Source organism: Kogia breviceps, chromosome 1 (assembly GCF_026419965.1).
Source record: "Kogia breviceps isolate mKogBre1 chromosome 1, mKogBre1 haplotype 1, whole genome shotgun sequence".
Lineage (NCBI taxonomy): Eukaryota > Metazoa > Chordata > Mammalia > Artiodactyla > Physeteridae > Kogia > Kogia breviceps.
The window spans coordinates 89,710,392-89,737,270 of NC_081310.1; the positions used below are offsets into that span (position 1 = coordinate 89,710,392).

Here is a 26,879-nt window from a genome sequence, read left to right on the forward strand (position 1 = left end):
TCCTGGATTAACCTGAGCCAATTTTCAGATGTCTAGGTCTTAACTTTTTTTGTAATCCTTTAAAAACTGCGTTTAAAAGGTATTTGCTACAGGACCCTGAAGTTAATGAGAGGAGGTGTGGGAAAGCAGTTGGGAGAATGGATGATAGCACCAAAGGGGAAAGGCCTGGCTGTGTGGTCAGAAGCTCTTCCAGCACAGCTCAATTCCACCCTCCTTTCCCAAAGGTAGGTCAGTGAGTTCAGGCCTTAGTAACAGGATTAGTTTTGTTTTGTTCTGTTTTTAATTTTATTTATTTATTTATTTTTCTTTGGCTGTGTTGGATCTTCATTGTTGCTCAAGGGCCTTCTCTAGTTGCAGCGAGCGGGGGCTACTCTTCATAGCGGTGTGCGGACTTCTCATAGCAGTGGCTTCTCTTGTTGCAGAGCACGGGCTGTAGGCGCGCAGGCTTCAGTAGTTGTGGCACACAGGCTCAGTAGTTGTGGGTCACAGGCTCAGTAGTTGTGGGTCACGGGCTCTAGAGAGCAGGCTCAGTAGTTGTGGTGCACGGGTTTAGCTGCTCCTTGGCATGTGGGATCTTCCTAGACCAGGGATTGAACCCGTGTCCCCTGCATTTGCAGGCAGATTCTCAACCACTGCGCTACTAGGGAAATCCCCAGGATTAGTTTTGCTTTCTAAAAGAAGCTAGAGTGAAGAACGGAGATTCAGCCATTTTATTTAGTAACTTGTTCTGAACAGACAAGAATAAAATAAACCAAAAAAACTCACATGTCTTTTTTCCTAGGTACATTTGACCTGGTTTAGTCTTTAATGCAATGAATGGAAAAACCATCCCTAGATATTTCTGCTTCAGTAGAGTTGGCCATTACTGAGCCAGAGCCCAGGCTAACTTTATAGCAAAGGTAGTGTGTTATTTTACAAATAATTTAGGTTAACTAGCAAGGGTAAAGGACCAGGGTAGCAGCCTTGGGAGGGGGCAGTGTCCCTGGCTTGTAGCAATAGTATAACTGGCTTCTTTTCTCTTCTCAGGCCTCAGAGAGAAATCCCTGGATGGTCTTATTAGCTGACAGATTGGGGTAGGAGGTTGGGCAGGTAATGAGGTGAAGTACAGAGTAGGGATTTCAGAAGCCTCTCCCCGTCCCCTAGGGCAGCTGGTACCCCCACTCCTCATTTTCATACAGAGGTACAAAGCTAAAGCACCACACCCTCCCCCTTGCTCAGATGCCAGGATTGGCACTCTTCTAGCATAGAGGGCATTCTCTTTGGGCTGCTTGCAACCATACAGAAATCTGGTCCTTTGCCTTGGGAATATCTTGGGCCCAACAGCTCTTTAGCCCTAGCATTTAGATTCTAGAGTTGAGGCTTCCCTTTAGTGCCTCCCGCACACTGAAGTGTTCAGCTTCTTAGTCGAATAGCCATCACCTCCCGGGGCTGGAGCTGCAGTTGCCCCACCCCTGTGGAGGAAGGGGAAATACAGTGTACCTTAAGAGAGGGAAGAAGGATTTTTTTTTTAAAGTGCTACAGTCACAGGACACTGCTGGGGATGGGAGCACACAGCCTAAGTAGTGATTCTCCTAGATTTCCACAGATGGAGTGTCTCCCCTCCTCATGTTCCTCTTATCTCCCCTCTTCCTGGCCCCGTCAGCAGCACAGCGTTTGTCAGAAGTCTCACTGGACGCCTCTTTATTTCTGAAGAGCAGCTTCCACCCCTCCCTTTCCCATCATCAAACCTGAAAACCTTAGTCAGGTATCTCACTTCCATGTTGAAACCAGGATCACTGGCTGTAAGTCTGGGAATCTGGGGAGTCCTACCCCCAAACCAGAGCAAGATATCTGCCCCCATGCTAAGCTCTCTGAATACTTTCTTTCTGTACATTCAGTATATTTGTTCCTATATACATCTATATACATCTCTCTACATATATATATATATATATTATCTGTTTCTCTTTCTTAGATAAACCTTTCATTTATATATCATAGCTTAATTCCCTGAGCCTCCACCTACCTCTTACCTGCTAGCCCAAGTAACACTCAAGGGTTTCATTGATTTCACCAGATCCCGCAGCACCACCCTTCCTCATCTTCATACCCTGAGTATCCTCCCGCATCGGTTGTGTTGCCCGTCCTCTGAAATCTCCTCCCTTAAGATCTGTGCCCAGTGCTCTCCTGACATTCCAAGTCCATGGTTGGTGTGGTTAGGGATCCCATTTCTCATCAGACCAGGCTGCGTCTAAAGCTTGCCTGATAGCCTGAAAGATGATTTCAGCTCAGAGGAGAGGGGGGCTGTAGTCTAAAGAACCACTTAGGGTTGAGGGAGGGGGGCATTGTTCTCTGATGGGGGTTATGGGAGAATAAGCCAGGTTGTATTAAGAGGAGAGTATGATTTAAAGTGCAATTTAAAGGAAATCGTGGAATCGTGCAGGAGAATCAAAAAGGTTAAGTCAGAAAGTGTTCTCTTCTCATTTTGTTATCCAAGAATCTGAGGATTCTGGAGGCTTGGAATAGACAGCAGGGGAATGGGAAGAGAGTGTTTCCCTCAGGAGGGAAGCAGCTCTGTGCAGAAAAAACTTGATGGAGGATAACTTGCTAATGGATTGGATAAGAAGATACACACACACACACACACACACACACAAACGCGCGCACACACACACACACACACACACACACGTTGAAAGAAATCAAGTGAGTCTAACATATGAATAAAGTTGAGAGCCCAGAAGCTGGCTCTTTGCCTTCTGTTCTCTGTCTCAGATTTTCAAGTTGTTCCGGTTCTTGTTTTCTTGAGAGCCAGAGAGTAATGGTGAGGTTTACAGTAAGTGGAGAATGAAGGGTCTTCATCTTCAAGATATAGTTAGTTGAGTTCAAGGAGAGATCAATATGAGAGGATCTTGTGCAGTTGTAGTAAATGGTGACCATGGGTCTAGCCTCCAGATTTTGTGGGTTTCTCTGTGAGGCTCTGCACACAGATGCATGTACTCATTCTGTATAAATATGTAGCTTATAACAACTGGCTGGTCCACCTTAAATAAACTGCCACTTGATTCATACAGGGACTCTGTGCCAAACGATTTGGGGTGGGGGAGAGTGTCCATTGGTACCTAAATGAGAACAGGAAGCACTCTTGGGATTTGGAGCTTTCAAGAAAGTTCTGGTGCCCATACACACTTCCTGACCCCATACCGCAGTCCCCATCAGGGAACAAGGGGTGGCCTCAGTCTGATCTCGTAAAGTATGCCTTTTAACTTGCCTGAAACTGGCTTCATAGCAGAGGAGAGGAGAGATGAGACTGATACTCATTTTACACTGTCTCAGGAATGGCTGAGAGAGACCATGGTTATTTGATCGGAGGTATAATTTCCTTCCCTCCCAGCACTGCCTAACAAAGTAGCTGGCACTTTTCAGAAGGGCACTGGGAGGGCTAACAGGGTGAATAGTATCTGCCAGCCAGAGTCCTGCCTCTGCCCAAACCTTAACAAAGCATTGCCAATTCCCAGAAGCTCTATACAGCAGTCTGGAAATCGGAGAATGTACTCCTCCCATTTGGTTGGTTTAACTTTCCTGGGGACTCTGCGCCCCGTGAGTCTAGTTTTAGTGGTAAGAGAAGAAGGCCTTTGCATTTTCTCCCCCTTCCTCCGAAGTTGGGTTTAGGTGAGAGTGGGCTGGGCAGGAAAGAATCAGAGAAGCCAGGGACAGTGTATTCTGGAACACCATTTCCAGACCTTTCTATGGGGCCTGGGTGTTGGACTTTTTCCAGGGAAACATATTGGGGAAGGTCATTACTTTCATGGGACACAGGGAAACAGATCCCCCCAGGGCTGCCTGGAGGATAGGTTCAAGGTTTTAGACAATAGCTCTGCATTAGTCACCCCACAATGAAGAGTTCAGTTTTCAGGTCAGGAGCAGGTGTGGTGGTTGTGCCTGTATGCTTTATATCTCCCGCGTCAACTCCAGTTCTCTGCTCCCAGAGCAGAGATGCCCCAAAGCATCTATGTGGGAACTGGGTATCCTAAGAAAGTGTCCACTTGAGGAACTAGAAGGAGGAGGACAATGGGGACCAAAGTCCCAGGTTATAGTCAGGAGTTACCAACAGAAATTAACTACACCATGAAAAACCCTGGCTTCTTTCAACAGGTTTTGGTAGAGACTTCAGAATAAAATGATTCTGGATTCCTATACTTCTGAGGGCACAAACCCCAAAGGGACCATCAGAGAGAGAGTCTTGCCTTAGGAAACTTGGCTAAGTGGAAAGATAGGGAAGGGACTCCAGCCTCAAAGCGCCAAACTTTCTAGTGGTGGTGGTGAGAGGTCGGGGGTGGGTGGGGGGAGCCTATCCATCCAACTGCATGGTCCTCCTAATGTGAGTCTCCAGGCATGGCTGAGGCCTTGTAAGCCACTTCAGCCTAATCTTCCCTCTCCTTCCCCCATCCTGGCTTAAGGGACGTGTGCATCTTGGGGTGGAAGTGCGGTGAGGTGAAGGGAACAACAGGAGGAAGTCCAGTTGGCCTAGACTACCCACAGGCCTCTGGGTTAAAGAAGAGGGAGTGGAGAAGGGTGCTTCTGGGGCTCTCGAGTAAGCCTGGGTAATATCCCTCACCCAGGGTGCCAAAAGAGGAAAAGAGACCAGAGGGATGGGGAGGTGGGGAACCAAGCCATCAGACATTGCTGATGCGCACACTAATGGCGCTGCCCTCCTTCTCAGCCTGCTCCCTTAATGACTCCTCCAACTTGAGCTTTTCAGGGTCTCTGTAGCGTACACTGGTGTCACGGAGGCCACTCGGAGAGGCTACTTTCACAACTTGGTCAAAAAGGCTAAAGTCTGCTATGTATTTGCCACTGGCTGACAGCGAGATGGCGGGTGTGAACTCGTAGCCCCAAAGGATCTCCTCCGGCAGGTAGGAAGTGCGCACCTGGCAGGTGGCGCTGGTGGATTCCACTGTCCCACTTAGGATCAGCACCAGCTCGAAGTCACCCTCACCACTGCGGAGTGGGAGGTCTTTCAAGGGACTGGTCTCATCCACCACATGGTAGAAGGTAAGGGGTAGGATGAGGAAGGGGCTGTCAGAAGCCGTGTCCACTTGGAAAGTCACATTGACCTGGTTGAGCCGGATGTTCTCACCCTCCTTTGTCTGGTGGGTCTGAAGCAGTTTGCCTGTCACCTGGCAGCCAATGAGGAGGCTCTTACGCATGTTGGCGACTCGGATCATAAGACAGGGCTTTCCATTGTGTGCAGCTACAACCGCATGCTGGCTGAAACGGATGGTCTCCGCCCGCTTCTTGGGCCGGGCAATCTTTGCCAGGAAGGTACCCGTGATGAAGATTTCCAGGATGGTGGTGAGCACCAGCTGGGCAATAAGAAGCACGATGGCCAGGGGGCACTCCTCACTGATGTAGCGGAAGCCATAGCCAATGGTGGTCTGGGACTCAAGGGAGAAGAGGAAGGCCCCGGTGAGCGTGTGCACCTGTACCACACAGGGGGTATGGTTGGCTGGGGGTCCCAGCTCCAGCAGGTCCCCATGGGCTACAGCTACCAGATACCACACCACACCAAAGAGGAACCAGGTGCCTGCAAAGGTTGCAGAGAAAAGCAGAAGCTTGTAGCGCCACTGCATGTCAATGAAGGTTGTCCACAGGTCCTTGAGGTAGAGGAAGCGCTTGTCAGCAATGTGCTCCATTCTCACATTGCTGCGGCCATCTTTTGTCAGGACTCTCCTCCGTCGTATCCCTGGGCCCATTAGGGGCCGGCTTTCTGTCTGAGTGGTTTGGCTGTAATACACCTTGGCAACCGACGTCATCTGCAGAGAGCAAGACAGCATAATGAGCGGCATTGCAAAAATCCAGCAACTCCCAGCCATCACCCAATGGGAAGGAAGAAGAAGCATTCATTTTAGTGCCACTGATTTGTCCTCTTATTAGCAAATGTTTACTGAGCACTTGCTATATGCCAGGCACTGTAGTGCAAGATGCTGGAAGGTCAAAGATGAATCTGACAGCATCCTTGCTCGCCAAGGACTCACAGCATAGTGAGAAAGATTCATGTTCAGTAAGCAAACAATTGCAGTACAGTCTGACATTTGTAATTCTTAGGAGGAGCAGAGAAGAAAGAGTAATAAGTTCACAGTTCCTTGAAGGTGGGAGTGAGACTGAGGAGGGCTCTACTGGTCTCCATTCACCACAAAAGCAGTTCTGTGAAGATCTCTAGTTCTGAAATAGGATCCCTCCCCACCCTCAAGAATGGCAGCAGCAAGAAAGACTATCCTGTTGAACTCCTTCCAAGCCAGTCCCCCTTAACACACACATGCCCTTAATTTCTCCATTTTCTCCCCTACCTCCACGTCAGTACTCACTGGTGATACAAAGATATCCGCCTGGCTCAGAAGATAGCAGAAACTACCCATTCTTCTACCCCTTAAGATGTTCTCTAAGCACCCAGCCCATTTCGCTATTATTATTATCATTGTCATTATCATTATTATTGTCATCATCTATTTGCATCTTCTGGGGAAATTAGGTCTGGGTTAGGGTCTGGGGTGGTGTTAGGAAGAGCACAGACAGAACTGAGCAAAAATAAACAAGTGATGGTGGGGGCTTCCCTGGTGGCACAGTGGTTAAGAATCTGCCAATGCAGGGGACACGGCTTCGAGCCCTGGTCCAGGAAGATCCCACATGCCGCGGAGCAACTAAGCCCGTGCACCACGACTACTGAGTCTGCGCTCTGGAGCCTGCGAGCCACAACTACTGAGCCCACGTGCCACAACTACTGAAGCCCGCAGGCCTAGAGCCTGTGCTCTGCAACAAGAGAAGCCACTGCAATGAGAAGCCCGTGCACCGCAATGAAGAGTAGCCCCCGCTCGCCGCAACTAGAGAAAGCCCGTGCGCAGCAATGAAGATCCAACGCAGCCAAAAATAAATAAATAAATTTATTAAATAAGTAAATAAACAAGCGATGGTGGAGGAAAAACATCAAACTGAAGCCTCCTGGCAGCACAGGAACATTCTCCCAAGGACTGGGAGAAATGCCAGGTTGTAGGTGGCAAAATTGTCTTGACTGAGGGAAGTAGAAGAAGTAGGAGTGTATATTAGTTTGTGGCTATGTCTGCACAAGTTCAAATTCAGGATTGCTATTTACTCTGATAGTAGAAAGTGGGACAAGGCTCTGAAATAGGAGACAACTCACTTAATACAAAGTGCCTGGCACCCCTGCCCGAGGAATAACTTGTACTTTTCCATCAGAGAAAGAATTGCAATCACCTGAGCCCTTGGACTCTGGATCTGATGGCCACACCTTCTGGGATGGAGCAGGTGACCTCTGGGGAATTTAGTTCTTCTTGGAGAACACAGAGTGGGTCGTCACATTCTCCATTCCAAGAAGTGTATACCACTGCATTTTATCATCCTCCTTCACACTGCCCCTTATCCTATATTCCCATGGCCTTACCCTTGGGAAACTCTAAATTATTTGGGTCCATTCATATATCCACCCAAGCAGACACTAAATTGGAAATCACCAACAGACGAGAATCCCAGAATATTCAGAGGCAACCTGGAGCCCATTTTACACCACCCACTTGGAACTTCCATACACATGAGACTCCTTGGCCAGAACCTGGATGCCATCCATTTCCCAATATCCTTGGCTACTTTGGAGCAAGAGGGAGGCTTTGTAATTCTGAAGTTTGAAAAATTCTTATTTAGAGCCCAAGTGAAGCCCCATTCAGTACTCAATAGTAGTAATATTAATAAAAGAAACAACCACCACAAAGCTTGCATCTATGTACCATTCAAATTTTACACGTTAGCATGCCTTCTCATTCGACCCTCAAACTCGTGAAAAGATGTGAAACCTCTATAGGAGATTCTGAGGAACAGGGGAATCTAAAACAGATTCTAGAGAACAAAGGAAGTGCTGGAAAGTTGTGGATAAGTGAGCATAATTTTAATTTTCAAAAAGAAAAATGAAGTACATTTAACAAACTACAGACAAACAGCTAAGGTATCAACCACAGGCAAGATACTAGAATGGAACATTAAGATAGTGAATTCTTGGGCAGAGTAGGGGAAAGGTAGTTATCAGTAGGACCCAGCATGGGGTTACTAAGAACAAGTAACATCACATCACGCTAACTTAATTTCCTTCTATGACAAGGTTACCAAATTGGCAGATCAGAGAAATGCAACAGAGAAAGTGCATCTAAGCAAGATTTTGACAAGATCTCAAGTTAGGTCCTTGGGGATACGACAGAGAAAAATGAACAGAATGCTTCTCTAATTAGGTGACTTAAAAATAAAAAATTGGGGTTTCGCTGGTGGCGCAGTGGTTGAGAGTCCGCCTGCCGATGCAGGGGACACGGGTTCGTGCCCCGGTCCGGGAAGATCCCACATGCCACGGAGCGGCTAGGCCCGTGAGCCATGGCCGCTGAGCCTGAGCGTCTGGAATCTGTGCTCCGCAACGGGAGAGGCCACAGTGAGAGGCCGGCGTACCGCAAAAAAAAGTAATAATAAAAAATAAAAAATCATGGGCTTCCCTGGTGGTGCAGTGGTTGAGAGTCCGCCTGCCAATGAAGGGGACGCGGTTTCATGCCCTGGTCCAGGAGGATCCCGCGTGCTGCGGAGCGGCTGGGCCCGTGAGCCATGGCCACTGCTGAGCCTGCACGTCCGGAGCCCGTGCTCCGCAACGGGAGAGGCCGCAACAGTGAGAGGCCCGTGTACCGCAAAAATAAAATAAAATAAAAAATCAGTGTTACTGGTGAGTGGATCATGATATCCTGGAATCAGTTTTCTAGCGATGTACCACAGAGCATTATCTTTGGCCTTGCCCTAGTCGATGTTCTTAACACTAATTTTACTCAAAAATATGGAACACATGGCCATCAGTTATGCAGATGACACAGAGCTGGGACGGACTGCAAATGAAAGGTCTGAGGCAGAATTAGGATCCAAAAGGAGCCAGAGGAGTGGGCCAAATCGAGCAAAAAGGATAAATGTTGGATTACATTTGGGTCTAAAAATCACCTGAACAAGTTCTGCGTTGGAAAGATGTGATCTCGTAAGCAGAACCATGAAAATGAAATTAGGCATTTTAGCAGAAAGTAATCCAGTGTGAGTTATCTACGTGTTTTGGTTGCCAAAAAAAGCAATGCAATCTTAAGCTGCTTTAGTTGAATTAAAGTATCTAGAATAAAATAAGGATTCAGTTGATTCTGCTCTGTTGATCCCACATCTGCAGTATTGAGTCTCAAGGAGCAATCAGGACATGAGAGGATTCAGAACCAAATCATATGAGACGTGTTTGAAGGAAACGGGGAAGTTTACTTGAGAGGAGAGGCGATCTGAGGGATATGAAGGCTATGTGAGAATATTTGGTTTGAAGGGCTGCCATGTGAACAAAGGTTTGGATTTGTTCTTTGAGCTCCAAGGGGAGCAACCAGGACCAGTGAGTTCAAACCACCGAGAAAAAGATTCCAGACTGATATGAAGTTACGAACATTGTAACAAGTGTAGAAAGAGCATCTCAAAAGGTAGAGAGTACCCTGCCCCCAGAGGTGTTCAAGGACGGTTGGATGAGCCCTTTGCAGAGATTCTAGAGAGGAGATTAAAGCTTTGGGTGAGAAGGTTAAAGATTGTTTTTAAGTTTCCAACTACATTCACAGAGGATCAAGATGCCTGCCTCCTCCCCATCTCTACCCCCACTCCTTCTACCATGACATCCAGAGATCCCACATCAAAGCCCTAGCTTTGTTTGTGCCGAGGAGAGACTCTGTATATCTGGGGAAATGGAAGCTCTTGGGGCCCAAAGAAAGTCTTGCTTATCGTTCCCAAGAGAAGAGTCTATGATTATATATCATTTTACAGTTTATGAAACATGTAATTTGACCCCCACACCATGAGGTAAGTAGGAAAGGCATCATTAGAAACTAAGGTTCAGAGAGATTTGCTCCAAGTAGTTTTGGAACCAGAACCCAGGTCTTCTGGCTTCTGATCCAGAACTTTTAAAATTGTAGCAACTGCTTCTGTGTATCCCAGGTTCATTCTCACAGTCTCATGTTTTCAGGAGGTGCCTCTATGATCCCCTGTATAGAGGATCACAGCTGAGACAGAGAAGACAGAGCCCGGAGCTTCCAGAGCCCAGCGTTAAGGCTACAGATTGGGGCACTGGATTTTGGCTACTGGCTAGACCTCTTTGTTGTGATTGCCACCTCCAGCTGTGTGCCTGCTGTTGCCAGCCTTTGTGTCTGCCTCCTCCAGCTGTTATCTGCTGCTCCCAGCTGCTGTGCCACCTCCCACCGCCAGGCAGCTTTGTTCTCCCCGGTAGTGAGAGTCAGCAGCAGATAAACAATCAGCCACACTCCACCCGCTGGGCCCCTGGGAAGGGAGCAGGCCAGAAGAGTTCTGGAAATGGTTTGTTGCTGCCCCACCTGAAACACACATACTCTCTCCTCTAGAGGGTGCTGTTTCCCCCAAAACAGTCCCAGCCGGATACCAGGGACAGTAGCTGAAGAATTCTGAAAACAAAAGCAGCCTCTGAGTGGTCAAAAGAGACAGAAACAGACACAATCACCTTCTTTCTCCTCTAAAAATTAAACTAATGAGTTCCTAAAACAAAGGCCAGTCACACCTACAGTGATGTCCAGCACATTCCCTCATCAAATACCTCTCCCTCCTGCTTCCTCCCTGCAGATTGACCTAGAGCTTTCTTTCTTTACCTGAGAGCTCGTGAGTCATTTGTTCTCCAGAATGAATGGATTTATCAGAGCCTTTCTTGAGTACAGGACTGCTCTGCAGTACAGACACTCCTCTTGTGAGTAAAACTGATCCCTGGCTCCCCACTGCTCTGAGCATGGCATTCAAGGCCCTTCATGATTTGGTCTCTGCCTCCTTCTTGGCTTTGGTCTTGCCACTCTTCCACACGTATCATAGACTCCAGCTCCACAAAGCACCTCGCTGTTCATCTCTTCTACCTTTGGACCCGCTTTTGCACTGGACCCGCTCCGTGCCCACCTGACGACCTCCAGCTTATCTTTCAAAACTCACTCAAGTGTTAGTTGCCCCTTTGGAAGCCTCCCTGACCCTCGAAGAAATAGCTCATCTTCTCTACCTCCCGGCCCCCAGCATGGGTTTACTAGGCATGGTTTGTACACATTCCTATTTTCAAACATCTTCGTGCTTTGCAATGGTTTGTTTACCATTGTTTGCCATCTGTGAGTTCTCAATTTAAGGCCACAGACTGTGAACGTCACCTGTTTCCCCAGTACCAAGTGCAGTTTGTTAAGAAAGTCTGAGTAAAGGGATGACTGGAAGCCTGATTTAGAGAGACAGAGGCCTGAGTCAGAGCTGCAGCCTTGTCTGCCTCACGGGCTCTGCTCATGTGCAGATGTTTGCAAATTCTTTTTTCTAAAGGTGGGGGAGAGCAAGCCCCAAGGCACTGATCCCAGCTCCCTCTGGGTTCGCTGTCCCCTTTGCTGGAAGATGAAGGAGGAAAACAAGCCTTGTTTGGGAATAGCTGTGCGCATAGGGGCGGACTCTGTCAAATTGAGTGACCAGAAAGGATGCTTCAGCCCCTCCGCGGGGGCAGTGGTGGAGGGGGCAGGTTAGAACTGTGCGCCTTCTCCTGAAACCTGTCAGGCTGGGGTAGGGAGGGGTGGTGGGCAGGGAAGCAGCCCTGAGCAAAGAGCTTTATCTGTTCTCTTTGTGGCAAGAGCAACCTGAATGAAGAAGCTTTGGGGCACAATCCTAAATGCATCCACCTCCACGCGTGAATGAATCCTTTCTTCTCTACCTCTGCCTCTCTTTGGTTTCCTAAATAGTTAACGGTGCCATCATCCTTTGAAAATCTAGGGACTATCTCAAACTCCCCTCCTTCCTCATCTCAATATTCATCGGATGCCACGAGCTGTGGATTTGTTACTTGTGTCTCTTCCCCTTCATTTCATTGTCTTACTTTAGGTCCTTCACACCTTTTTGCTGTATCATCAGCCTCCTACATATCTCCTGTCTCTATTCTTTCTCTCCCCAAATCCTTCCTACACTGCTACTGGATCACTCTTCCTCAGTTACACCTCTGATCACAAATCAGTGCACGTGTATCCACCACTTCACAAAGCACTTTCACATTTTATTCTCATGGAATTCCTATAAGGTATTAAGATTACAATCCTTATTTTATGAATGAAGAAACTGAAGCTCCGAGAGACTATGTAAATCGAAATCTTCGGCCTCCCAAACCTCTCTGCCTCCAAACTCCACTTGTCATTATACTGTAACTATCTCAGATCCTTCCCCAACTCAGTCCCTTCTACCTTTGGGTTTAGGTTTGACAGATAATGTGTCCACTAGCTATCAAAGAGAAGCCAAACTCAGTCTGGCACAGTTTCATGTTCTGCTTCTACACCTCATTCCAGCCTTATGTCCTGCCTCATCTCTCCTATGGCAAACTTCAGACAAACCAACTATCCCCTGCTCCCTGTCCTATACACCCAGTGCTTTCCTGCCTTCATGTGATTGTTCATGTTCGTCTCTTTTCCTGACCTCCCTTTCTCCTTGTCTCTACATAGCCATGATATCTTTCAGAGCCCCGTTCAAATGACTCCTCTTCCATGAAGCCTTCTCTGATCCCCACAGCCTTAAGTAAGGCCTCTCTTTTCAGAATATATGTATTATATATATCTCTATCTATATCTCTTATAGCACATCTACTTGGTGTAGCATGTGTCTTCTACTACAAAGAAGCTTATTAAAATAAGGATTCAGCCATAATATGTTTTGATTAGTCTGATATATGATTAACACAAATGTATGACACATAGTAGGTGCTCAAGAAGTAGTTTATGAGTGAATAAGTGAGCAAAAGGGGGCTCCCAAATCACTCCAGGTGTAGGGGCCAATCTAAGAACACTGGGAACGGACTCCATCCTCCAGGAGGACTAAGGATGTGTGGAAGCTCTTGGCCTGGGTACAACAGATGGAACTTCACTCTGGTCCAGGGCCTCTCTCCCTCTGAGGCCTTCTCACTCCCCCTTCTTGTTTGTGTCTTCTCTTGATTTTTCTTATGATGTTTTCTCTTTTTCCTTGTATCCTCGGAAACCCCAATAACTAATTATAGACACTAATAGATATGCAAACAAACCAAATGTCCTCATCTGTAATGATGCTGCCCACCACACAGGAAGATCCATGCAGTCTCAGTTGTGTTTTCATGCATTTATACAATAAACATTTACAGGGTGCCAGATTCTAAACAAGACACTTGAATTATGGAGGTGAATTAGGTGTGGAAGAATCTGGCCTTGAAGACCTTACAATCTATTAAGGGAGACAACCACATAACAGGCAAGAAGTGATAAGTGCCATGGAATAGGGATCCATGAAGTGCTGAGGGACTTTGCAAAGGGAAAGGTGACATCTAGCTTAAGAGGGTGGGGCTGAGAAGGTAACGAATGAACGTGTCCTGATTGAGAACCTGTTAGGTGCTAGGCACTGGGCTAAGTTGTTGGGGATATTTTAATGTTAGCTCATATAGTTCCTCAAACAACCCTGTAGGAATGTTATTATCCCCATTTATTAATTACCAGGTTTTTATGAGTAAGTAACAACCAGGAGTTGAGTTTTTTCCTCCATACCTGACTGTCTCACTCAGGGCAGATTTTATAGAGGAAGGTGGCTTTGGGACTGGGCCTGAAGGATAGGCAAGATTTGGACCCTCAGAGACTGGAGTTTGGGGGTGTCAAAGAGAAGGACCCTCCAGGGAAGGAAGCAGTACAAGCAAAAGGTATAGCATTGAGTAGATTCAGGGCCAGCAGGGGACAGGAGCCAATCATTTTGGTTGAAGTGTTGGGAGCACATGAAAGACTTAACAGGACAAATTGGGAAAACAATGATGGGCTCTGACCCCACAACACCCTCATGCCTTGTGGCCACTAGAATGAAGGGCGAGAGCCACACGGCGTGGGTGTGGAGCCCCGCACCTCCCACAGGGATCAGATGCAGGGACTTGGCCTCCTCTTCATGGTGCTCTAGCCGCATACCCTTTCACAGAGCCACTGGGTGAGTTTTCTCTTTTGACCATGGAGTACTTCTTCCTGATGTTTGGTTCAAGGAAATGGAAGAAGAGAGAAGGAGAGCAACTATCATTTACTGAATGCCTAGTTTAGACCAGCACTTCACATTTTATCTTTGCAACAGCTCTGGGGAACAGAGTTTTTATCTTCACGGTTACTTATGAAACTGGGGTTCAGAGAGCCCAGGCAATGCAACATATAAGTAGCAGAGCTGAGATTAGTACCTAGTTCTGGCTGCATTACAAAGTCCTTTCCACTATAGCTTCAGGTTAATACTATATACTGAATTTGCCTTTGATGAGCAAATTCCACACTCAACAAGCAGAGAAGATGGACACCTAGTGCATGATAGGGGTCTAGCAGGAACCAGCCAGGTGTGAAGAATTCACCAGCAATGACACCCAGGGTGCATCTGATGGTGGGCGGTGATAGTCTTTTTTTATGATTGTTCCATCCCAGTGCTTCTCTCCTAGGTTTTCATGGCAGGTCTTTATCCTCCCCATTTCCTTCTCTTGGGCTCTGGTCCCAACTCGCTTCTCATCTCTTCTATCATCTACACTGCCCTGCTCGTATTTCATACTGGCTGTTACCAAAATGTGTCTCCCTGATTCTATCCTTCTTTTCACTGTCCTCTTTGTCTTTTCACTCCCCGCACATCTGTCTGTATCATCCCTTCTTCCCCTAAGAGTTTCTTCAGCCTCCGAGAAATCTGATTTTGGAAGATGGTGATACAGAAGAATACTATGCTATCCATCAAATCACAGCTCTGACCTTCAAATTCTGCGTCACACTGTATCTCCACCCATAACCCGAAGCCTAGGTGCCCACATTAGTAGAGGCATTCTAAGCCCTACAACCTTCTATTCTCCCTGCTTCTTCCCTCCAGAAAAGAGCTTCTTGATTTTAGGGGTTTGGAAACAGGATCAGAAAGGGAGGCAGTTTCTAGGAAGACAGGAGGAGTCCCCACTATAGCTATGAACTAATCCAATTATTTTAGGTTTGAAGGTACAGGAATACCTGAACCAGTCACTGCGGGGTATAGATAGAAATAGAAAGTGGTAGCACCAGCTCATTCTCTGTCCCAGTAACTGCCCATCACGCTCAAGTGCTACATTTTGAGAGAGCCCTGCGCACAGAGGGGTTGTGAGCACGATCAGCCTCCGGGCCTGAGCCTGGGCTGGTCTCTAAGCCCACACTCACCTTAGACAGCTGAGCTAGGTATGTGTCCAAGCCTAGCATCCTGGAGATAGAATGAGGGTATCAGGAACTAAGCAGCAGCATTACCTGGTGAAAAGTGGGCTCGACTGGGAAGCAAGAGACTTAGGTGCCAGCCTCAACCCTGCCTCTGACTAAAAGTGACCTTGGGTAAGTGTCTAAACCTCTTCAGCCATTATATCTTTAATTGTGGAAAAAGGGCATTGGATTAGATCCACACTTCTCAAACTAATGTGCCAGGAGGTGCTCGGAACCACAGGATTGAATTTAATGTATTTTCCTGAGCTATCAATTTTACTCAAAGGTTTTGAGGGAAAATCTTATTTTAATATTAAACAAACGATGTATGATGGAGTAGCATGCAAAATTGACATAATTTAAAAAACAAAACAGATTTCAAGGATGTCCAGTGTGTGGGAGCTTATGGCCCATCCCTGTATCTTCTGGGGTAAAATCCCCTCTGGCCCGACACAATGTGTTTCCAGGTCAGCTTGGGAGGCCCCGTGCTTGGGGGTTATCACGGTCATTTCCTGCTTTAAAAGTCCACGTCCAGCCTGTGTCCCTTCCAATGCAGATTCGTCTCATCCCTCCCACTGGCCTTGGTGGAGAGAGGAGACTGCTACTCAGCCTCCTCTCACCAACCATATTATCGCTGTTTTGGATACCAACTCCAACTTGAATAGTGGCCTTGGAGGCCTCCAGGAGGAGATCAACTGCACTGGGGACTGAAAAGAAGCATTTCTGGGCTTCCAAGTGTTCTTAACGAGAGAGGGGGGAAGAGAGGAGAAAGGAGACGGGTGTCAAGGAAGGCCTGGAAGAAAAGCACTGCGGGATTATGTAAGCCCTCAAGGTTGGGAGAAGAATGGAGTCGGGTTTGGGGTTCTTTTTAAACTTGATGTCTTTGTTCATTAATCTCCCTTCTGTCCTGCCCCAAAGAAAGTAAACAAATAGAAACAGAGCCAGATGCACACAAACCTTGAGGTGGGGGGAAAAAGGGCCGTGTGTGTGTCGGGGGCCTGCCTTGCCAGCTGAATCACTGCTGCCTCTGCTTCTCAGCCTCCAGTCTCCTTCCCCTTCCCTCCCATCCTCTAGCCTCGGCCTGACACAAGGCCCTGGCCCAAGGAAGAATAGGCTTTTCTTCCCTTGTGTCAACGTTTGGAAAGTTCTCATAGACAGATCAAAAGAAAGGATAAAAGCCTTCAAAGCGTTTCCTGGGAGCCTGTGACCTCCATCTGGCCCTTCTGACCCCCCTGTGTGTTTTCCGGTCAAGAGAGGGAAGAACACAGAGATGGGGCCATGTCAGATGTTCGCCTCTGTCCAGACACCACCCGTCCTGTCAGTGTGGGCTGATTGGGACCACTGCCCCTTCCTCCGCCCCAATCCCCAAGGCAGTGCCTTCTGTCCCCTGCGAGAAGGGAACAGTGTTCCTGCAGAGAACTGCCCAGGGTGGGGTACCTCAGGGACCCCCCTTTCCCCAGCTGGAGAGGGAGGTTGACTTCCTGGCACACGCAGCCCATGGGGAACGCCTCTTTGATGCACCTGCCTCCTCGCCCTCCAGCCACCCCCCACCCCAGCACGCTCCCTCTCTGAGTCACCATGGCGGCCACAGCGCCTGCGCCTACCCATTGTGTGGGGCTGCAGGGCTGCACATCCTGGTCCTGTCTGAGAAGCTTGGCACTGTGCAGAGTTCAGCTGAGGACAAAGGATGCACCACTGCCTCCTCCTCAGCCCCAGCTCCAGCCATCCCAAGAGCCTGCAGGCCTGGCCCCATCTGAGTCCTCACCCCAGAGGAACATCTCAGAGATATTAACCCATCCCTCCTCACTGTGACCGAAGAGCCAGAAAAATCAGTCCAGGTGCTAAGACACAGCTGGAAGCAATGGCATTAGTACAGATAACTTCTGTTGTCATTGTTATTCTACTGTTATCAGGAAGACCTGTGACACTGAAAGGGTTCCCAAGGATACTGGGGGAGATTTCACAGGGGCTGGGCTGGCGATGACCAAGGGGTCTGTTGAAGACCTCTTGTTCGTGTGTCAGCCTGCTCTGACTGTTTAATCAGTCACCACCTGGCCTAGGCTCCTGGATTCTCTATAGGGGAGAACCCAACTGATCCCCAAAGATACTGGTTGAGAGGATCACCCTAGTTGAGAGGTTAGAAGTATTCTTCCAGACAGAGGCCCCTAGGGAGAGTTCACCCCTATGCCCAGCTGGACTTAGTGGAGAGGGTGCTGGCAAGACTGCAGATGGCTGGAGGGGAGCGGAGGAGATGAGAGGGACTCCTGCAAACTTCAAGCCTCACCGATCCTCAGCCTGGTGCTGAAGATTACCTCCCCACCACCAGGGGGCAGGGCTCCCCAGCCCCATGGGACTGCCCTTTCCCTATGGGCTTGCCTTCTCCTGCCTTCTCCTGCCCACCGACCCCAGCCCACCCCCTTTTACTGTTAGGCTGAACCATATGAAATAACCAGTTTTAAAGAATGGGACCCATGTCAGCAATATCAAGTGGTCCAATTTACCAATATTTAATAACAATAAAAATAACAGCATCAGCCTCCTTCAGACTACCGGGTTTTGCATTATATGAAGCACATGAGAAGCAATTCTGCTTGATCCACACAGCCAGCTGGTGGCAGTTAGACCCGCAAGAATCTCTTTCCAAGGTCACAGCTAACCTTCCAATCATCAAATCCAAGGGCGTTTTCTCAGTCCTCAACCCCAGCAGTCTCTCTGCGTTATGTGAGACTGATGGCTAGCCTGTCTGTTCTGGACTCTCTCTCCTTTGGTTCTTATTGAGATGTGGTGGGGATCCAGTGATTTTGGAGAACTTGATGAGCTCTTTAGTGGCCCTGCCACTTCTAGGCTTTGGGATTTGAAGCAAATCACTTAAACTCTTTGAGTTTCCTTTTCCTTTACCTGCAAAAAAGGGGGCCTAATGATATCTACCTCACCAGAGCATTGGGAGAATTAGATAAGTGCACAGATGTACCAAGAACACTTGGTGGGGCCAGCACTAACAGGGTGCAGAGTCTCATCTTCACTCTCTGACATGGTCCTCCAGGCTCTCTCCTCCCTGTCTCTTTACGTTTGGTCCATCTCTCTTGCTGTGGTCTCTCGTGGGCCCTGAATTGTTGGTGTTTCTCAGGGATCCCCCTTGGCATCTCTAACCACTCTGCTCTCCCTTCCTCGGCTGTTTCAACCACTCCCACAGATTCCCCTCACCTCTGCCCTGTATAACCAACACTTACAGGCCTCCCTCTAACTGGAGAGTCTAGTTTTAATGTGTTCAGACTGATGTCTTTTCTACTCAGAAGGGAGTCTCTCCTGTGCTTCCCCTCTTGTTCCCAGCATCACCATCCATTCAGTGCCCAGGTTGGAAACCTTAGAGTCGCCCTTGGTTTCTCTCTTGCCCCTCATCCAGCGGGTCACTAGGTCTTATCAATTCTGCCTTTGTGGGCTTCTCTCCAACTCCTTTGAGGCTGCCCTAGTTCTCTTTCACCTGAAGTGCTGCAATGATCTCCTGTCTTCCCACCCCCAGCCTCGCCTCCCTCACCTCCACCCCCTCAGCTGCCACAGTGCCTTTCAACAACACAATTACATCCCATCGCTCTGGCTTTCAATCCTTCAAGGAGTTCCACAGCTTCTGTAGTAAAACCCAAACTTCTAGACATAGCATTCAGAACCCTTCACCATCTGATGCCACCTTGATTTCCACAGCCTCTCCTTTTGGTACTCTTCCCTATGGACCCCATCTTCCAGCCATATAGAATTGCCATTGGCTCTTCAAATGCAGTCTGCACCCCACCTGCACGGCCCCATGCTTTTTGCCAAGCAGGTCTCTCTGCCTAAAATGCCCTCATTACTCTCTCTACGTTCCTGGGACATTTTGCTCCATCATCAATATAGCACTCCTCTGTCCTTGAGAGATGGTGAGCTCTTTGAAGGCAGAGACTACACCTTAGTTCTCTCTTCAAGCTGGTGCCTTTGAATTTAACCTAATTCATTAGTATAGAGGAAAGACTTAGACATGAAATCCCTGGTCTGATTCCAGGCTAGGGATGAGAACCACACTGCATCTGGGCCGTCATTCACCTCCTGCCCTTAGCCGATATCACCAATTCATCACGGTACATTTTTCCTCACTGAGCCTCAGAATCTTTCTCAGCATCGTGATACAGAGAGCCATTTTCAATCCAATGCAGTTAGCCTTACAAATGAAACCTATTTGTTATCCTGGCAGGTCTGGGTCATAGCCAAAGGTCCCTATCTATCCTTCTTTCCCACTATTTGCCATCCAGATCTGTGCCATCTGCTTGCTATGGGAACTTCAGTCAATCTCTTCATCTCTCTAGGGCTCAGTTTCCTCACCTAAGGAGGCAATAAAACCTTCCATTGTTTGGTTGGGATTACAGGAGATAAAGTATGTGAAATCTGTAAGGCCTGTATGCAAATATAAGATATTATTATTAGCCTACTTTGCAGATGAAAGAAAAATATCTACCAAATGAGAGAAACTAAGGCTCAGAGAGGTAAAGTAACTTGCTGATGTTTATGTAATGGCAAAGCCGGACCCTCTGTCTCCAAGTCCCGTGGACCTTCACTCGTGTTGCCTCTCCACACCCACGTGGCCTTGAAGATGCTCCAGCTACCTCCTGCCTTATTTGTCCTTTCTCTAGGATAACAGTGATTCATGCGGTAGGACTTACTACAGTCCTGGAATTGGAGGAGGCTTCCAGCCCACCTCCTTCATCCTACCTCCCTAAAATTCCATCATAATTCCCAAGGTGAAGCTCCCTCCAAAACCCATTCAACCTGCCAAGAGGTAGGAAAGGTGTTTAGTGAGGGATGACACACAGAACTCAGTTCCTACATCGTGCCCTTTCGCCCCTTGCCCTCCTGCTTCCCGGTGGCTCCAGCCAGTTGGCAGGCTGCTCAAAGCCCAGGATGAGGGGTAAAGCATGGAGATGTTTGGGATCACAACTCTGAAAAGAGAGGGCATTGGAGTTCAGTTAAGTTCCTTCTTCCCCTGAAACTGTTTCCCTCTCATAGGGGGCAAAGGAAAGTACCAGGCTCTACTAAAATCTGTAAGGACTGCAAAGTGTGGCCAGGGGGAAGTCAGGCTTGGGACTGGAGAGAAACAAGAACTGAGTGTTCTCCTGGTGTGCAGCCTGCAGATGTGCAGGAAGTTGTCGAGAAAGGCGTACAGACCTTTGTTATTGGTCAGGGGATGAGTGAGGCCTCGAAGGAACCCTCATCAACTATGAAGTACCTCAGGAAACAAGGCATTGATGTGCGGGTCCTCTAGACAGAGAAGGCACTGAAGGAGGATAATGCTTTGGTTACCCAAGGCATCAGGGTGGGAGGGGTCTTCCATTCCACCTGCTGATGGAGCCTTAAGAGAATAAATCACTAAGAAATGATAAAAAAAAAAAAATTTAATTTTTTAAAGAGCCCAGGATGGCCAGGCCCCAGAAGATAAGGTTTTTGGGGTGGAGGCCAGGGAGCCACTGAGCTGTCACCAGATCTGCCACCAGAATCTGAGAAACCAGAGAGAGGCCAAGCTGATGGGACTGGTTCCTTAGGGTCCTGGAACCAGTGGGGCTCCCCACCTGAGAGAAGAGAGGGAGGCTGACCTACCTCCCGGCTGAAGCCCCCTTCTCTATACCTTTTCTCGTCTGTGATCTTAGAAGCTGTGTGGCTGTGATGAGGGAGGCCTTGGACCTAGTCGGTGGCGGGTCCGAGAGGCAATGTAGGCAGCGGGGAGGCAGGAGAGTTACCCCCAGTGTGGAAGCACCCTCAGGAGCAGCTGTCAGAGGGGGCGTTTTATCTGCCTTACTCCTTCCAGGAAGGATCATGCCCACCTTGTCAATCAGGAGAATCATTTCTGAACTGCTTCCTAGCCTGTATTTTGTTCATCTTTGTGACCTCCTCAGTGCCTAGTATACAGCTTTGTCTAAGTATTTCTTGGCTTAAAAGAGCCCATAGGATTGATATTGTACATTTCTTTTCCCTCTCTCAGGCTCCCTTTTTGGGATGTGACCTGCTTCATCCTTGGGAAGTCCTTCCCCCGAGCTTCCCATTAAAGCGTCAACCTTCAGACAGCTGCGCGCACTGACTCGGTCTCTCCATCCGCCCTTACTCCAGGCTGAAGAGCTCTCTTCTCTCTAGTTTCCCTCAGTTCCCACTCCACACTGCCCTCAGCCCACTGCCATCAACACTCTCGCATCTCTCTCTCTCATGAGGGGCCAGGTGGGGGAGGGCCCACAGTGGGTACGCAGTGCTTAGCACAGAGCCTCAATGCCAGAAATCCAGAGTCTTCTGCAGGAGGCAGATCCCTCTTTCATCGTGGGAAAGGAAAGAGGCGGAAAACTCCAGACCTGGGCCCCAAACTGGTCCAGAGTCGGGCAACTGTGGATAGAGCTTCTCCCTGGACCGACCAGGTCCTCCTGGGAAGCCCAGTACTTCCTGGTGCCCACGTGACCAAAGACAAGAGGACTGAGCTTGGGAGAAAGAAAAGTAGGAAAAGGAAGATGGAGGGGAAGTGGAGGGATCCCAACTCGCAAGCCCCTAGAATGACAGGTGGGACAGAGTATGTAATAAGCTGGCCTCTCCAGCATCAGCATTCTCAGTCCTCCACCCACCCCTCACACACAGCCTCTGCCCTCCAGCTACACTAAGCTTCTCCCAGTGCTTGAACGGGCCATGCTTTCTCTTACCAACAGTTCTCGGCAAAACTTGGTCGATCTCTACCCTTCCTTCAAGCCTCATCTTAGATGTCACTTTCTCTGAGAAGCACCCCCAGACACCCACAGCCCCAGTGTGAGTTGCTGCCCCTCTGTGTCCCCACGTGCTGTGGACTTCCCCACCTCAGCCCTTGTGCTGGGTTTCCGCGTACCGTGTCATCCTATCCTCCCTGGGAGGTGGGTAATGCCATTGCCTTCACGTGAATGTGTGGAAACCAGGCTCAGAAAGGTTAGCTGACTTGTCCAGAAGGACCACTAGTAAGGAAGAGGTGACTTCAAGTTGAACCCAGGCCCACTTAAACTGCACTTTTCATCTGGCCACCATACCATCATGGCATGTCGGCTCTGGGAGGCCTGCATGGTCATCCTGTTCAACCCCTTCATTTCACTGAAGAGGAAGCCAAGGTTTAGAAAAGTTGAGTAACTTTTCCACAATCACACAGCCGGCTCATAACACGAGAATCAGAGCAATAACCCTGGCTTTCTTCTTCATCCCAAGCTCTCTCTTCCTACAAGATCTTTTCTTAACCCTGGGGTCCTGAAGGGCCAACCTGGGAGCATTATCCACTGAGCTCTTCCCCTCCAACCAAAGCCCCAGCTTAGGGGTGTCCAGTGTGCCCCTCCCATCAGCAGGCCTCAGGAATCTCCTTGCCCCACAGCAGCTGGCCCAGAAATATGACAACAAGAAGAGCTAGAAGAAACAGCAGATAGTGGGCCCATTGGGAAGGGGCAGATTCAATGATGTTCTCTGCTAGGGGCTGCGGAAATGATCAAGGGAGTTATCTGAGACAGCTGGAAGTCCATGGCCCACAAGGGCTCTGAGCCCCTTTGGAAATGTCTCCTAGGCCACCCAACCTCTCTGTTCAATAGGCGGCTAAGCTGGGCCTCTCTTTCTCATCAGGGGGAGTGAGTCCTCCACCTCTTTCCATCCTTCCCCTTTGCCTGGTAATGCCTTATACCCAGGAAATGCTTCCTGCTAGGTCAAAATTTACTTGTTACTGCCTAAGCAATCTGTTCTTATTTTTACCCTTGGCGGAGATGGAGACCCATAGGCACCCTGTGCTTCTGATGCATATTCAGGGAATTGAGCCACCTTCCCCGACAGGGGTCCTCGCCACTCCCTTTCCTTCTCAGGTTCCACGTTTGAAGAGCAACCTCTGACCCTCACACAGAGAAGCCTGGCGCGGGGGCGGGGGCGTGGGGGTGGGGGGAGTCGGGGTTGTCTACTGTCACCCTGGGAGGGAAACTCTCTGCCCTTCCCCAACTTTCCACTTATTCCTTATCCACATTCCTCCTTTGAGTAGAAAGAGGGGGGCAGGGGGGGCACAGCGACACTGACTAGATGCAGAACTAGATTCAGAGGTGGCTGTCTCACTGTCGCCCACCCCCCCCACCCCCGAGCCTGAGTGCAGCTGGAGAGGCTGAAATTGTCCTTTGGCCAGGCCTCCTTCTCCAACAGGGGACATTTGGAAGGGCACTTGGAGTCAGAAGAATACACCAGAGAATAAGGGCTGGGAGAAGAGTGTTCCTGCATGGAGGAAGACAGATGGATGATGCAGTTTCAGCAGAATCCGGCAGCCAGCTGGGGAGCATTCTAGGTGAGCAGTGAGGTTAAGGCATAGAAGGGTCCTGCAAGGGTCTTTGCAATTCTGATGTAAGGGAAACATCATGGAGATTGGCATTCAATAACATTTGCAGATGAGCAAACCAATATCAGCTTAGTTCTCCATCTAATGGGGTTTCTGCAACTGTGACCCCATCAACCACCCCAGGTCCCAGCACACCATCATGCAAGCAGCCCTCAAATCCTCGGGGTCCTGGTCCTGGTAAGCCCTCCATCTCTTCCCGTTTTTTGTGTTTTTTTTTAATCTTTTATTATTATCTCTTCCCTTTTTAGGGTACCTGCTCCAGGCTTCCAGAAGATGCCCCAGACCAGAATAGTAGGAGAGGCATAGACATGCCCTATAGATCCTTATACAGACATAGGATATTAACAGGGAAGGTCAGAGCCAGGTGTTGTGAAGGACTTATAATGAACAGAGATCTCAAACTCCAAACCCTAGCCAAGAAGGCCATGGGGCTCCTCTCTCCAGTGATCCGTCAGCAGTGGGAATGGGGCCCATGGGAATGTAGGAAACAAAAGGAGGTAGGCTCACCCTGCCTAGAGGCAGTCAAGGGTCAAGGTGGACTTTTGAGTTTCTTTCTGGACGCAGAATCCTGTTTAAGGCCCCTGTACCCATTGCTCTCCCCACTCCAACCCCAACATGCCCCCAGTCTTCCCAAAGAAGGTGGGCAAAAGATAATTATGTGAAAATTCCACACGGGTTGGGTCATCTGAGTGAAGCCAAGAGGCAGATAGTGACCCCTCCCCCTCAAAAAACAACCCAGAAAACCTCCCAACAGCAAGAGACTTCCATTCTAGAATGGAGTCCCAGTCTTGCCACCTGGATATGTCATGTCACCTGTCAGAGCCCTACTATAAAACAGGGAAATGATAACGAGGCCATCTACCTCACAGGGTGGTGAGAGGCCGTGACCCTGAGTGCACTGGGCAGATGCAAGGGCTGGTGGCCCTGGGCCGGTGCTGGGGCAGGCTGGGGTTGGTCATTCCCGAATCACTCCATTCAGTGTGTTTGGCTCCGCTCTGGGGCGGGGGTCCTGGCTCACCAAACCTCTCTGTGATCTGTGGGATGGGGGAGGGAGGAGGCGGGCGTGCTCACGGCTCAGCAGAGACCGTGTCCGTGGTTAACGTATAAGCAGGTGCGGTCTGGAGCAGCGGGACATTCCCCGCCCCAGGGCCACATTCTTGAGGTCACAACAAGTGCAAACTTGTTATAACCTGTGTTGGAGCAGCAGGGGGCAGCGAGGGCACGGGGTGGGGGGTGGTCGGCGGCGGGGGCGCTGGTGCTGAGCCGCTCGAGGCTGGCGGCTGGCGGAAGGGGTGCAAAGGGGATGGAGGGCGGGTGTGCTGGTGCATATGCGAGTGGCCGGTGCGGGTCTGTGTACCTGAGTCGGCCTGCTGGGTCTGGGCACATCCGCTCCGGCGTGCGTCCGGGAGCCGTGTGTGGGGCCGCATGCATGAGCGTGAGCCTGTGTGTCTCTGCATATATGAGCCTCGTGGTGGGAGGAGGAGGAGAGGCGGGAAGGCACGGGCTGCGGCGGCCGGGCATGTGGAACCGAGGAGTGGGCAGGCTCAGTGCCCCTTCCCCTTGGCCGGCCTCACGGAACCTGCATTCCAAGTCCATCCACAGACTGCCCCGCCCCCGCCCCCTGTAAGCCGGGGCCTCTCCCGGCCTTGGGCCCATCTCCCCAGCCTGCCCGGGGAGGAGGGGGGAGGGGTCGCCTCCTGCCCATCCCCCCTGGCTCTGGCCCCACTCCCCCAAGCTCGCTGGGTCCTCCGGACACTGGGGCGGGTGGGGGTGGGAGCGGGGGGAGGCTCTGAAAGCAGGTGACTGTTTGGGGGAACTCGGGGACAGAGCCCCCATTGTGCCCGCCCCGGAGGCGCCTCAATGGAGCTCTGGGGCACAAAGGGGCTTTGACAATGGGCAGGACATTAGTATGCAGAGCCAGCCCCTCGGCCCTCTCCCTGTCCCACAGCCCAGGGGTGGGGGCTGGGGGGATGATGGCCTCGCGGGTGGAGGCAGGGGGTGGGGCAGGGCTGAGACTGAAGAGATCTCAGCCCCCAGGGCCTCCCCTGGGGACACTGCCCAGGAGACAGGGGAGGGAGACTAGACCAGGGCCCCCAAACCTGCCACGAGCCAGAAACGGCTTTCCAAATGGAAAAAAAACAGGGGGACTGGGAGGGATGGGGGAGGAGGGGCTGTGGGAAGCCAGGCCCCTTCCTCCCAACTGGACTCTGGAAAGAAGCACGTGGGCAGTCTGAGCCCACCCACTTTGGGCCTTAGTTTTCCCATCTATTCTAGGGAACTGTGTGGGTGGCAGAGAAAAAACTGAGCAATAGACAGCAAGGTCTCAAACCTAAGCCCGCCCGACTCCTCAGGCCCGGGGGCTGCTGGGATCTGACCCTCCAGAACGCTTCTGCTCAGGGTGTGTGCTTGGGGCTGGGGGTATTTAGGCTTCTGACAAGGTGGTGCCTGCAGCCCAGCTCAGGGGGATTTGGCTGACAGGCCAAAGAGCCAGGGCTGGCCCCTCCCACCCCTGCCCCTGGAGTGTTTGTCTGTCTCCCCGTCTGCCTCATCCCCTTCCCCAGAGCTGTGGGGAGAGGCTTCTCCTCCTGGCCAGGCGACCCCCCCCAGCCCCTCCCCCACCCCCACTGGCACCCTTCCCAAGGTGCATGCACTGCCCATGGCACCACAGCACAAAGGGCAGGGTCAGGAGCCACCGGGAAAGGGACCCAGAGCCTGGAGTGCTGGGAGACTGAGAGGAGGGGATGATCCAAGAAGGGGCTGCAGGCAGTGAGCAGGAAAGGGACACCCCAGGAGAAGCAGTGTTGCCCGAGCACAGACTTCCTCTGCCCTGGGCCAGGAACTCTTAGGAGAGAGGGCTGGGGCCACTTTACAGAACTGCTTCCCACAAGGCAAGATGCAAAAACCTCCTGGGCTTAGGAATACCTTCTCCTGGCTTGCTTTCTCCTTTTTCAGTTGCTGTTGAGGTCAGGAAGTCCCTCCCTGCTACCGGCCCTCAACTCAAGGCTTCCTACTCTCCTGCTATTGGCCAGGGATGGCACACTTGGGATCGATGGGGGAAAGGTAAGCTCTGCTCCCCTCCTCTCAGGACCTTGGGGTTTTTTCCCCCCCACTGAAAAAGTCTGGTGGGGAAAGTGTAGGGCTAAGAGTCAGAACTCCTGGGTTCAGGGCCCAACAACCCTGGTAACTTTTCCTGGGACCTCACACAAGTCACTTTTCCT

At 50.0% G+C, this 26,879-nt stretch overlaps 2 protein-coding genes across 3 annotated transcripts in view; one reads left to right on the plus strand and one right to left on the minus strand.

The window, feature by feature from the left end:
* Positions 1 to 26,879, plus strand: part of KCNJ9 (potassium inwardly rectifying channel subfamily J member 9) — a 52,260-nt gene that overhangs the window by 2,465 nt on the left and 22,916 nt on the right. Inside the window, exon 2 of one of the 2 annotated variants that reach the window (XM_067039370.1) lies at positions 26,614 to 26,721. The exons of the other annotated variant lie outside the window; for it this stretch is intronic. The gene's annotated coding sequence lies outside the window, so the exon portion shown is untranslated. The remainder of the gene's footprint in view (positions 1 to 26,613; positions 26,722 to 26,879) is intronic. 2 annotated transcript variants of the gene reach the window in all.
* KCNJ10 (potassium inwardly rectifying channel subfamily J member 10) overlaps positions 696 to 26,879 on the minus strand; it is a 32,554-nt gene continuing 6,370 nt past the window's right edge. The window contains exon 2 of the mRNA XM_059077070.2: positions 696 to 5,795. Coding sequence (XP_058933053.1) covers positions 4,656 to 5,795 — 1,140 coding nt within the window. The 3' untranslated portion in view covers positions 696 to 4,655. The remainder of the gene's footprint in view (positions 5,796 to 26,879) is intronic.